Source organism: Rattus norvegicus, chromosome 19 (genome assembly GCF_021556685.1).
Source record: "Rattus norvegicus strain SHRSP/BbbUtx chromosome 19, alternate assembly SHRSP_T2T, whole genome shotgun sequence".
In the NCBI taxonomy this organism is placed as follows: Eukaryota; Metazoa; Chordata; class Mammalia; order Rodentia; family Muridae; genus Rattus; species Rattus norvegicus.
The window spans coordinates 57,316,970-57,330,975 of NC_141552.1; the positions used below are offsets into that span (position 1 = coordinate 57,316,970).

Consider the following 14,006-nt stretch of genomic DNA (forward strand, 5'->3'; position numbering starts at 1 on the left):
GTCCAGCCCATTGTGGATGGGGCCATCCGTGGGCAGGTGGTCCTGGGTTCTACAAGAGAGCAGGCTAAGCAAGCCATGAAGAGCAAGCCAGTAAGCAACAGTCCTTCATGGCCTCTGCATCAGCCCCTACCTCCAGATTCCTGCCCTGTGTGGGTTCCTGCCCTGACTTTCCTCAGTGGTAGCCTGTTACCTGGAAGTGTAAAAGGGGAAATAAACCCTTTTCTCCCCAGGTTGCCTTGGCCATGGTGTTTCATCACAGCAATAAGCGACCCCAACTAGGACAGTGGATATTGGTATTGGGGCTCAGGAAGAGTAAATGTCATCTGAGATCTCAAGGATAAGAGTTGCCTACACTGAAACATGCACTCTGAAACTGAGAAATTGGATTTCTTTAACTGCACAAGGTAACTTCTATCTCAGACAGCACAAATGACCTTTTGTAAGATCAGAATTTATGTGATGGACATGCTTGGATGGCATCTGTAGTTCGGGGGGTTTGTTTGTTTGTTTGTTTGTTTGTTTTGAGACAGGGTCTCACTATGTTGCCCTGACCACCCTGGAGCTCACTATGTAGACCAGGCTACCTTCAAATCCATAAGAGATCCATGTCTCTGCCTCCTGGGTGCTGGAATTCTGGAATTTAAAGCATTGCACCTCTGTGCTTGGCAATAAATTCTTGTTTAGGTTTTTTGAGACAGAGCTTCCCTCCTACCTCAGCTTCCTTACTACAGATGTGTCACCAAACACTGCTGGGAAAAGTACACGTTTTTCTGTGAGCTTACAAAACAAAAGGCGTGCGTGTGTGTGTGTGTGTGTGTGTGTGTGTGTGTGTGTGTGTAAGAGAGAGGGGGGATGAGAGGATGGAAGGAGAGACAAGCAAGGGAGAGAGGGGAGAGAGGGAGGGAGAGGGAGGGAGGGAGGGAGGAAGAGAGAGAGAGAGAGAGAGAGAGAGAGAGAGAGAGAGAGAGAGAGAGAGAGAGAGAGAACACGAACAAACTTGCTCTTCTGGAGGTCCCAAGAGGAAACAGAAGCTCTTCTGGAAGACTCTTTGCTAGAAAAAGCATTGGTCCTGAGAACTAGCTGTCACAAGGAAGCCACAGAAGCCCAGGAAGAGCATCCCTGGTGACAAGGGGGCAACCAGGGGGAAAAGACTGGACCTGGCTCTTTGGAGCCTTGCTTGGGATGGATCTTTAACTTCCCGGACCTCCCTGACGCTCTACTTAGAACCAGCAGATGGGAACCAGCCCAATTTCCCAGCTATCCCTCCCACCCCTGACCATCCACGGGAGAAGAGGCAACCTTGTCTCGCAGCAGCATCCTCCAGGCCCAGACGTTCGTCTCTGTCCATTTCAAGGCGCCAGAGTCTGTGCCGTATATACCCAAGTATTTGGCCCACGCGAGGGGTTGGGTTATCCAGCCGGCCGCTCCTTGTGCGTTTGTATTCAAGAGTCTTGGGGAAATCTGTTTTAAAGGTTAAGACAAATAGCCTGATTTAGGATCAACACAAAAGGTGGACTTGAGATTTGTTTTGGAGTAAGTAGGAGGAAATGTGAGGGAGGGGGATGGGGCGCTAGGGCGCGGCTCCTCTGAGGATTACGGCAGAGGCGGTGGACCGCGGCTCCGCTCACAGAGGTTGCAGCCATTGCACTGAAGAGCATCCCACATTCAACAGGAGGAACCCGCGGGAGAGCAGCCTCGACCCCCTTCACAACCACAGCCTGTGCACCCCGCAGCACCTCGCGCACCATGGCCAAGGAAGGCGTGGAGAAAGCGGAGGAGACCGAACAGATGATCGAGAAGGAGACCAGCAAGGAGCCTGCTGAGGGCGGCGACGGCTCCCACCGCCTCGGGGATGCCCAGGAGATGCGAGCTGTGGTGCTGGCCGGCTTCGGCGGGCTCAACAAGCTGAGGCTCTCCAGAAAGGCCATGCCGGAGCCACAGGACGGCGAGCTCAAGATCCGCGTCAAAGCCTGGTCCAGTATCCACGACTTTTTGGTTTTTCTCTCTTTACGCGCTGGGCGCACCGGCAGTGGGTGGGAGAGCCTAGATTGGAGATGCTGCCCAGGTACCTAGCACCCACAGTCAGCGAGCACCCTCTCTGCATTCATACTTGGCTCTCAGAACCTCCCGGGGTAGCCCAAGCTACGGGAGCCTGGGGAGGATGCTCAGAGTGGTCCTTCTCCTTACACCAGATGTAGGGTGACAGGAATGATAGTGGCACCTAGGACTTGAGGTCTGGAAAATTGCTTTGTGCCCCTCTTCTTGGGCAACTCAGCAGCTAACACTGGGAGGGACATAAGGGTGGGACTTGATCATTAGCGTGGTTTTAAAAAAATGGCAATCACCATATATTTACACGTAGTTCCTGGTGCTAGTTTTTCTTTTTTTTTTTCTTTTTTTCCTGGAGTTTTACATATACGATCCCGTTTAATACTTCCTGAGACCCAGTAAGTCAGGTGCCCAGCTTTAGAGATGAGAAAACGGAGGTTCAGGAAGAATAAATGATCTGCCAAGATCACTCAGCTGCCAGTAAGTGGTCTGGCTGCCACTTGACACTTGATCTCCCTTTTCACCTCTATGCGTCCAGATGGGGCTGAGGACAAGGTACACCCTTGTATGTCTCCTTCCCCATACTTACTGTGAGAGAAGGAACTGAGACTCAAGAGGGTTAAATCCTCAGCCTCTAAGCTGGGTGAAAGGTGAGGCCAGGGATACAGCCTACCCTTTCTCCCCTATTGCATCTTCTGCATTCTTGGTGGCTGGGAAAGCCCCCGTCCTGTCCCGTAGGAACTCCAATGCTGGCCCCAGAAGGAGCTCACACTCTTAAGAGGTTTCTCTTTGGAAAACGTGCCTGCGCCTAGACCAGCAGAGATTTCCCAGTAGTGTGTAAGTGAGAAAGCTTTTCTCTGCCGGGGGGTGGGGGGGACTGCACTGTCATGCCCCTGAATTCTAGTGGGGTGCAGATGGAGCTGCTTGCTGGACACAGCATTCTATAATAAGGGTTGTTGGTTGGATCCCCTAAGTCCCCAGTGTTTCTACTTCTTAGAAATTGTAGCATATTCAAACCTGCCTAGGACAGATCTGGAAAGAAAGCCAGAATCTTACAACCTGAAGGCAGGAAAAAAAAAATGCAAAGAGCTCCTTTTGGCCCCTGCACCACCTTGACAGCAGGTGGGTTTCATTTGCCAGATCAGGAGGCAGCTGGTGAGAGCAGTGAGCAGTGATTCATGGTTAGTTCTTCATATATGAAACTGGTCCTTCTTGACATTAAAGAGTGTTCTGGGGTTTCTCCGGTGAGCGGAGTGGACAGAGGATTTCAGAGTAAGAGAAGAAGCATTTAGGCAATCTGGGGATCCTACACTGTCTTCATTAACTCTTAGGAAGCCAGGGTGATTGATCTCAGCAGGCAAAGGTTTTACCCACCCCTTTCACCAATAAATCACCAGCATCTAGCACGGTTGGCACACTGCATATTCTAAGTGGTGATGGGTGAATGGGTTGAGGGGGCATAACTAGGAGGGGGGTTGTAGGTCGTCATTTTTTCCTTATTTATTTATTTATTTATTTATTTATTTATTTATTTATTTTTTTCCGGAGCTGGGGACCGAACCCAGGGCCTTGCGCTTCCTAGGTAAGCGCTCTACCACTGAGCTAAATCCCCAGCCCCTTCCTTATTTATTGATAGAAGACCATCGACCTAGTATAATCACCATGTATGAGTAACCACCTCATCAAAAATATTATGCACCTATGTATACACATCTAAACATGAGTGGTGTGTGTGTGTGTGTGTGTGTGTGAGAGAGAGAGAGAGAGAGAGAGAGAGAGAGAGAGAGAGAGAGAGAGAGGGAGGGAGGCTTGTGAACTTTCATTCACAGTGAAGATGGAGGTCTAAGACTCTGGAGGACATATTCTGAGAATAACTGTTAGGGCCACAATTTAGAGAAAAAAAGATGATCTTCATCTGTAATAAAAATCAGTCTGCATTCTTCAGCTTCTGCATCTTGTAGCCTCATGCTAACTGCCAGAAAATGCCTACAGGAGAAGGGATGTTTTGAAATCCTTTCCAGATAAAAGTAAGGAGGCAGAGAGGTGATTTTCAAAGCCTGGCAAACAAATATGTTCTTTAATGGAGCCTAAAAATGTGTACATACACACACACACGCACAACCTCTATACAGAAGCCCTGCTTACTCAGAAAGCCACGCAGACCTGGTCTGTACTAGTAATATAGTACGGCAGTGAGCTCAGATTGAGTTTTTCTTCCATGGAGTGAGAACCATAATTGATCAGTTTGCAAGGCAGCATGGAACACGGGGCCTGTCATCCTCCTCTGGGCTGGGATTGGCTGGTCAACGAGTTCCATTGATTCTAAGTTTCAGCCTTGAGAGGCAACATGACTCATACCATGTTTTTATGAATCAACTGGGGCCTTGAGGCTGAAGGACCTCCTTTCCTCTGCTCCCTGTTTTTAATGGAAACCTTTTATTATCAAATAGGATGTCCTTTTTGCTTGGAAACAAGACACGGCACATCTACAATTAGACCTAGGACAAGGGTTCAGGTTAGTGACGCTAATGATAAAAGTTGACAAGAAGCAGCAGGAAAAGGGGGTATTTTATCTCATTTACCCTCTAATTTGTGGATTGATTGGGCAGGTATTTTCCTTGCAGAACAAATTGAGTATTGGGGACATTGGGCAACTTGTCAAAAACATCACACAACCAGTAGTTAGGATGTATATTTGCATGTCCTGGTGTGGGGGGAGAGCTTTTACTCTTTCCCTCTTACTCTATTGTGTGGCCCTCTGAAACACCGCAGATGTGGTTTGCCTCTCTAGACTGTTGCATCTACTGTTGCTTTAATACATATGGACCCATTGTGCTTATGAATAGCTAAGGGGACTTCTGTGGTTATTCTCAGAGTAATATGGTTTCTCTGGAAATGATATATGTGTTCAAATGCAGCTTAGAAAGAGCCACTACTTGCTTTGTGCTGTAGGGTTTGAAAGGCAGGGGGTTCTAACCTCCAAAAATGTCAGCCGATGGGAAACCCACTTCACAAACTCTGCATTGAAATGGGCTATGTAACATAGGTTTAAGGGCCCAAGTAGCAAGTGAGTGTGTGTATGTGTGTGTCCTTGTAGACCTGGGTATATGGTTGAGCCTCAATTCTTGCTTCTATGTGACCTTGGTGGCCTTGAGCAGTTTACTAAGAGAGAAGAGAGCAATGCAAATATGCCAGGGAGAGAGAGCTAAACAAGGGTATGATCTCAGTCAGATCCCTCTCCAGAGCCAGTTCCTTACAAGAGCAAGAAACTGTGTAAGCCGTTTGGTCAATGGCTGGGCTGCTAAGGGGAGCATGGGTTCTCATAAGCAGGGGTAGGTGTTCATACACCAGGGCACAGTTTTCTAGGGAATTATAAGTAGCCAATATCGCCAGAAGGGATCTAGATGAAGTACAATCTCACTCTTTGGTTGGCATTGCTGACTAGCTCCCCTAAACCTCCATGGACTGGTCTGCAAAATGGGGATAATTGTGATGCCTTCTTTGTTAGTACTGTATTGGAGTTGAAATGAGGTATGACATAGAAGACCTTTTTGTACAACAAATGGTTAATAAATGACCTACTATCTGAACAATTATTTTTCATTGCCATCCCTGCCTTATAGAGTCTTATCATTCAAACTTGAGTGGTTTTGAAAAGGAAATGATCAATAATTACACCAGGATAGCAGTGGCAAACTAGAAGGATCCTAGACAAACCAGGGGGTGTGGTTCCCCTACCCAATAAGGGTCTGATGACCTGTGACCTTGTTGCTGTCATATATTTTGAACAGAGCTGGTAAGGTTTGAGGCTGGCTGAAGGTCTCCAGGTTGGACTGTAGGAATGTATTTAAGTGGCCATTAACAAGCCTTGTCTAGTTTGTGGCTCAAATTGGCTTGTGGTAGAAAGTCACTAATGGATAGGGGACATTTATTTTCCCAGAGTGATTTACAGCAAGAGGCCATATGAAACTGCTGGAAGGAGACCAACTGGATAAAAAGTGATTCAGGCTACTCCTGGCCCTATTGGCTGATCTAAAAATGGGCTGAGGGCAGGCCACACCAGAAACAAGCCAGAAGATAGGTAGAATTCTAATATGTCATGAAGGGATGTAGGAGACAGGGAAAGAATGTCCACTTGCTGAAGAGTTGCTGTGAGCTAGAAATTGAATGCATCTGTAGACCCATAAGGTCAACATCACTAACTCTACTCTAAGAAAGACTTGTCAGAACTTCAGACTTCCAAGTGGAAGACAGATACAAATAAAACAAAAACAAGTTCATTTTGTTCCTGGATTCCTTACATTTGGGAACCAGAGATTCGGAGATCATAATGCTAAAGATAGAGAACAAGATAGGACAGAGAGGAGAGGCAGGCAGACCCAGTGATGGGTAATGCAGAGAGAGCTGCATGGATGATTTTTATCCATTCGACATAGAACTGACAAGACTCAAAATTGCATAATGACTGCCCCGAGATGTCCTTTTGTATTATGTCACTTCCGTTTCCTCTGTGTTTCTGAGGTATAAAATACCTTGAGGACAAAGTTACTGGGACTGTTGATCAAGGACACTCGTGCTCATTAAACCTTGGAACCACTCAGGGTAGTAGAATTTCTTTTTCACTTGCTTCCGTTGATTAACGGGACACGTTGCAAACACTGACAACTTGAAGTCGAGATGTCCTAAATCAGTACAGCATTAAACTGTCGCTAATGAGGTTGATGGGATGAAATATGGGCAGGGATGTGCTCTGAGTTTGTTCAAGTAAGCAGTTGGAGGCTCAATGACACAGCCGATCATAAAATTGAGGAATTATGCTCAGAACTCCCAGTGCCCAACTTGAAAAGTGCTCTGGCATGGAAACTGGGCTACAGTGTTCCGGGTTCCTCTGTGTTGAATGAACGAAGCAGGGCTTGACATGAAAGGGTGACTCTGTGCTTCTGTGCTGACTCATAATTAAGAGTCTGTTGGTAATGAGCAGACCTGGCTGCCAGCTCAGGGGTGGCTGTGCTCTCCTCTACTGAAGCTCTTGTTTCCTCATCAACTAATATCTTTGCTAATGAGGGCTGGGGGACAGGGATGGCTCCTGTTTGTCCAATAATAAGATGGAAATTCTTGGGTCGTTTTGTTTGAGACAAGGTCTCAATAGGCAATCGCCGGCTGGCTTGGAACCTGCAATCCCCCTGCTTCAGCCCTCCAAAGTTGGAATCTGTGTCATCTTACCAGTTTAGATAAGTTCCTCGACTAGGAAGGAGCACAAAATCTGCACGTCTCTTTTCTCACCCGTGAGACCAAATGCCTGACAAAAGCAATTTAAAGGGGAAAAAGGGGTTTATCTTGGCTCACAGTTTGGAAAACACAGTTCATCATGGCAGACAAGGCGAGGTGGCTGGAGAGGTTCAGTCCATGGTGGTAGGAGCTGGCAGCTGCTGCTGGCTTGCATAGTGGCGGAAGCAGAGAGATCAGAAGTGAGGTTGGGTTATAATCCTGAAAACCTAAACTGGTTTCAGTGACCCACCTCAAACAGCCATGCATGGGCCCCCAAAGGTTCCACAGTTTCCCAAAATAGCCCCATCAGCTGGAGACCACGTATTTAAACATGCGAACCTCGCAGAGACATTTAATGTCTCGCCCGTATCATGCTGGCTCTTCTATCACATTTCGCTCCGTGATTTTAACTAAAGGGAGCCATCTTGTTCTTTGAGACTGTTTTAATCTTGATTTGTTCCATACTTGCTCCTCCTTTCTCTCTCAGAGTAATGTATGTTCCTCTCTTCCTCCAACTGTTTCCATTATAATAAAGCAACCCATGGCCGTCAAAGCATCACCTCAATAACAGAAACAGTAGCTGGAAAAATTTATAGTGGACGGCCAACAAGACTGAGAAATGAAAATTTGTAGTCACATTTTATGTGGAGCAAGATTCATCCAAGTGGAAATAGTTTCACTAAAAATAAAAACAAAGTCAATTGCAATTAGCTTAACAATGCCGTTTAGAATTTTTAATGCGCTGAAAGTCACCAATATCATAATTTTGATTACGTTCTGGTGTCAGGCATGTCCTTAAACTTTCTTGGAGTCAATGTTATGGGATTCCAAGTCGTGTGAGATCAAGAGAAAGTAACAAGGAGTCCAGTCAGAAAGAGCTTGTTCTGAACGAAGGATGTATCTCAGTGGTAGAGCATTGGAATAGCACCCGAGAAACTCTGGGTTTAATGGAGCAATTATCAGTCTATTTCATTCACCCTTTAGAAAGCATAGCTGGAGATGGCTGGTCAACCCTCTTTGGTAGCAAAGCAAGCTGGGCAAGAATCAATTTTGCCCATGGAAAGTACCTGGGCTTTGGTTACAGGTAGCCTAGATTTAGTATCTTGTTTTCCTTTCTGTTAGTCACGTGTTTGAGCATGAGCTTAGCTTATGCCTTCCATATAAAACGAAGATGAAAACTAACAACATCTGACATGTACTATGTCCCCATAGACAGCAGCAGCCAGAGCTCAAATTAGAGAGATACTGGTCAGAAACCAAAGGTACTTCATGATGGGCACGGAGAAGGATGGCTGACAGTCATGACCACCATGTCCCCTTCTTGAAGCATCCTTGTGGGATCAAAGCACATTAGACACATTATTATTTTTAATCTTATCCTTCCCACTCGAAGGATAGTAGCCCAGGAATTAGCAATCCTGTTTTTCAGGAGAAGAAACTGGGAGTTAGGAGTTAGGTAGAAATATTGGGAAACTCTTGTGGATTTGGATTCTGATCCTAACTCTACCTCACTGTGACTGTTTGATCCAAAGCAAATAGCACTTGGAACTCATCCTAGTAGCAATGCCTGATGTTAGGCATGGTGATGATTGGAAGAGTCTATGAAAGCCCTTGTTTTAAGTTGGTTTTCTCATTGCTGCGATAAAATACCTAACGACAAGCAAATTAAGGAAGAAATTTTTTCTGGCTTATGGTTTGAGGGGATACCTTCCAATCTGGTGGGAAATGCATGGTGGGGGGATCAGGAGGCCAGCTGCTCATGCTGCATTGGCAGTAAGCAAAGAGAGAATGAATGGAGGTTGTGATATAAAACCTTAAGACTCACCTCTAGCCTCCCATCCACTTTTGCCTGCAAGCCTCCACCTCCTGAAGGCTCTACAACCCTCCCACACAGCACTACCAGCATGGACCAAGTGCTCAAACACATGGGCCTTTGGGGATACATTTCATATTAAAACTACAGCAACTCCCAAAATACCTTGCCCACAATAGGTGCTCGATTAAGGTCATTTTCCTTTCTGAGATTCTTGGGTTTGAATTGATATGTCTTGGTTCTGAACCACATTGGCAGCAAGGGTCAGGAAGTTGGCTTTCGATTCTTAATCCTAGGGTTGGGGATAGACTATTCTATTCTCTATAACATTGTTCTATGACTACCATTACCCCAGCCCTTGCATAACATCCATGGGTAGTGGCATAGATTCACTGGCAGTTGAGTGTGCATGGATAATCCATCCCTCAGTGTTTGTTTCACTGTAATTCAAAGGATTCCAAATCCAATGACCTTCGGATCGATCAGTGGCATCCAGTGCTAACGACAAAACTCAGTCAAGCACAGGAATTTATAGCCCCAAGTTCCTAGCACTTCTCTTTCCTAAGATGAATCCTTTTGACATCTTGGCATTTGTCGTAGAAGAAAAAGTTTAATTAGAGCCAGAAGAGACTCCTCATAGGAAAGGGCAGCAGGCATGTAATCTCAAATTAGTTCCTCCGTATGTGATCTCATACAGGAAATTGGCTGGAGTCATGGCATTGAAATGAGTTGAGTTTTATGTTTGAAGGCTCAGGAGACGGCATCGATGCTCCCGTGGAAAGCACTGCTCCGTCTTTGAATGTGATATTTTCTTCATAAGAGCATGCAGTCAGCTTCTGCCTTTAATCTTCTTTTGCCAGTGACCTCCCGACTCTTCCTTCATCTAGTTTCGTCTTCAGCCCTGGCTGGGAGCAGGGCATGGCAAATAGCACTTCCCCAACAAAACCCTGTTAGCAAGCTAGAGCATCGGGTCTTGCTACTCTTGACTTCACTAAATGAATGTGGTCCCCAGAGCTCGGTGCAAGATAATTATCCCCTATGCAAGGAAGCATAATGATTCATATCTTGCAATGGCACCGTGTGCAAGCCTTGGGTTGTAAAATCTCCATTTGAAGTGATGTAGGCGTGGATGTAAGCCATGTAAGTTTCTGATTGTCTTAGAAACTTGTGTAACTATGGGATGAAGCCCCAGTTTGTTCATATGGGATATGGGCATTAATAGTACCAATGCGATAAGGTGTTTGCATTGGATAAGGATAAAAATAGATAATGGCGACCTTGGGAATGGTTCAGTTGCTAAAACACTTGCAAGCCCAAGTATAAGTCCCCAGCTCCCATATAAAAAGCCAAGTGTGGTGGCTTCGTGTAATCTCAGCGTCAAAGAAGTAGAGACAGGTAGATCTCAAGACTCAATGGCCAACCACTGTAGCTTACTTGATGAGCCCAAGGTCCTAGTGAGAGACTGTCTCAAACAATAAGACAACAGAACACCACCAAAACAAACACAGTGGACAACTTCTGGGGACTGGTAACCCAGGTTGATTTCTAGTTTCCTCTGACAGAAGCACAGATGTAGATATTTACTTACACATGCACTTACATGGGCTTCCACATTGACATACATAATATACTCACACACATATACATACACAGAAAGGTAGTGGACCTAAAGAACCTAGCAGTGCTATTGGTTTATTAAATGTTTGTTGAATTGATGATTTCTGTGACACATAGTATGTGTTGAAAAGATATAACTGGCGTGGAAGAGATACAAAGAAATACATTAGAAGGTCTCCAATACTCCATAAAATTTCCTCCTGTGTGTAGTGCGAGGGATAGAACCTGGGACCTTAGGCAAGCTTGACAAGCACTTTTTCATTGAGCTGCTTCCCTAGTCCCTCCCTTAAAAGGTTTTCTGGAGGGATCCCACCATTCAGCCCCTACAAGTCTCCCCAAAAGTTTGCAACACCCCAAGATCTAGAGAAGCCTTGGAAAAATGCACCAAGACTGATTCCTGAAGGAAGAGCAGAAGAAGTAGAACCCAGATATATTGAGCTCCTGTAGGGTGCCAGGACCTAAACCAAGCTAAGGAACCTTCAGGGGGACCAACAGCGTGTTCCTCCCTGACTTCTGCCTTTGTCACTTCTCTGCTAACCATTGTGACAGGTCCCTGTTCTAGCTAGCTCCTAAAGTGACTTCATCTGAAGACTGACAAGGGTGTCAACCTCTAGCTCTGGCTGTCTTGTACAGGTTTTAGTAAGCCTCCATACAGCAGAAATGGTTTTCTTCTATTTTCACGTAGCTAGGAAAGAATTTGGTTGGTCATTGCTTGGCAGCCTCTAGATCTCCCTCGGTCGCTCTCTCTCAAGTCCCCAAAGAAATAAAGAACTTAGACTGTATTTGTCTTGTTCTCTCCTACACTGGCCTAAAATAATATGACTGTGGGATTAACAGCCCACTTGAAATGTTTGTGTGTGTGTATGTGTGTGTGTGTGTGTGTGTGTGTGTGTGTGTGTGAGATGGGGAGCTGGCATGCAGACATGCTTGTGTGAGTGTATCGTGTGTGGAGGAGTAGATACTCCAAAATCAGTAGAGAATGGTGATTAAATGATATAGGTAAGAACTACAAAAAATACAACTCAGCAGGGGTAATTATGTATGTATTGAGGGAGTGTGTGTGTATGTGTGTGTGTGTGTGTATGTGTGTGTGTATGTGATGTATGTGTGTATGTAAAAGACACTCAAATGAAACAGGTTGTACTGAGGCATTTAGGGAGTGTGTGTGTGTGTGTGTGTCTGTGTGTGTGTGTCTGTGTGTGCGCGCGCGTGCACGCCTGCACACGCAGCTAATTTTTAGAAGAGGCTATGAATTTCAGAAAGATTAAGGAAGGGCACATGGGAGGATTTTGCGGGAGGAAATGGAAGGGGAAATGATGTCATTATGTTATCATCTCAAAAAAAAAAGTTTCTTCTTAAAGAGAAAGAAAAGCACCCTACTGAACTGGTTACAATGGCAGCCATCTATGTGTAGAGACAGTCCCTCTCTACCCCTTCTCTCCCTCTGTGTTTTCTGAATCAAGATCTCACCCAATTGCACAGACTGGCCTTGAACTCACCATGTGGCCCAGCCTGGCTTCACACTCACAGTCCTTAATTTCCTGAATATTGGGATTGCAGGTCCATACCACTGTGCCCTGTTAGGAGAGACTCTCATCCAGAAAATATTGGAGACCATAGCAAGGACTGGAATTATATCCCTGTTCATTCCCTTTCAGGATCTTAGATTTCTTATTTCAAAGTTATTAACTAATATAGAATAAAGTCTTTCACACCTGTTTAATAATCTTGGAAATTCTAACATCACCAGTGAACAATTATATACCTGGGTTAATATAGACATTCAATAAGTAGTCACAGGATAGATAAATAAATGATTGACTGTGCAGGTAATAATCAAGGCTATTGTAGCATAGCCAGTGGTCACTCAGGATAGATGTAGCTTTAAGTTCCCCCCCTCATCAATAAGAAACCTTTGTCTATCTAGCAATTTTACCCAACAAGAAAGGCAATCTCTTCAAAGATCTGCAGGTGGTGGGTCTTTGAGTAAGGGCTAGATGAACCCCAGAGGAAATACATCTTCAAAGAATTTTATTTCTTCTCAACACACCGTGTGACTGTGGAACCTAGAGTTACTTCCCCAATCTCTAATAACTACCTTCTCTATGCTGGCAAATGTGGGGCTCTGGGCTCTGAGGATACTCTGTAATTTTCTCCCTATTGACCTCTGTCTCTACCAAGTGCTGGAGGCCAGGGATGTCTGAGAGAACCTGGGGTCTGCCTCTGATAACTGTTATTCCAGGAGCACTCACTCAGACATTCCTCAAAGCCTGCGTATCAACAGCAGGATTTGGAAAGAACCTGTCTTTCCATGACTCTGTTCCCATCTTTCTTGGTTACACACTACCCCCCAATACCCTCTCCTCAGTCTTCAAATAGTTGGACGTGTTTCCTATGGGCTGTTGTATGGGTTCTCAGAATATAGTTCTCCTAATTTACCCTTTTAATAATGACCCTTTTCTGTCATCATTTTGGCCCCCATCACCCTGAAGCATGCTGTGTCTATTCTGCCTAGAGTCATATCCTCATGGTTTGAAGATAACATAAGGATGCCATCATCATTCCCTTTATGCCATTTATTATTATTATTATTAATTATTATCATTATTTTCCATATCATAATAACCCTCATGGAAGCCTTCTTTTGTGTTACGGGCACTATTCTAAGTGTCCTGTAGCTATATATCTAGGACAGCAGATGAAGAAATGGGATCAGAGAGATGAACGAATTTGCTCAAGATCTGAGATAAGGATCTTAGCTTTAGGTCGGTGGTAGAATGTTTGCTCAGTGCTTATAAGACCCTGAGTTCAAACCTCAGCACCACAAAAGAACTAAACAATAACCACCCAGATACTAAGACAGCTTAGATTTCAGCCAGGTAGGAAAACAGCTTGAATGGTGACAAATCCAACATTAATACATTATAGCTGTCTTCATCCATGCCTAGAATCTCCCACCCGGTTTGCCCATTTTTTTTTATCTCCTTAGAGGACACAGTTGTTCTTCAAGGAAATTGATACACAATGAGCAGTGCCCCACCCCATGCAGATAATTTGTATCCTGAATTTGTGTGGACTCTAATGAGACTCTCACTACTTTCTCCATAGCTCCCTCCTCTTTCCTCCCAGAATGGTTATTCCTTGTCGTCTTTGGTGGGAGAAGAAAAGCAGGCCTTGCGTAGGATCAAAGAGAATTGCTTTTTCATTTATCTGTGCTACCGTAGTTCAGTCAGCTAATGCAGAGCTATTAAGCCCACCG

The 14,006-nt window shown here is 45.1% G+C and overlaps 1 protein-coding gene across 2 annotated transcripts in view; it reads left to right on the forward strand.

Annotated features, from left to right (window-relative positions):
• Window positions 1-1,641: 1,641 nt before the first annotated feature.
• Vat1l (vesicle amine transport 1-like) overlaps window positions 1,642-14,006 on the forward strand; it is a 169,322-nt gene continuing 156,957 nt past the window's right edge. The window contains exon 1 of one of the 2 annotated variants that reach the window (NM_001400980.1): window positions 1,642-1,973. In NM_001400980.1, the coding sequence (NP_001387909.1) occupies window positions 1,747-1,973 (227 nt within the window). In that variant the 5' untranslated portion in view covers window positions 1,642-1,746. Of the gene's footprint in view, window positions 1,974-2,825; window positions 2,887-14,006 lie in introns of those variants that run through there. The other variant, XM_087594893.1, reaches the window with a different exon arrangement.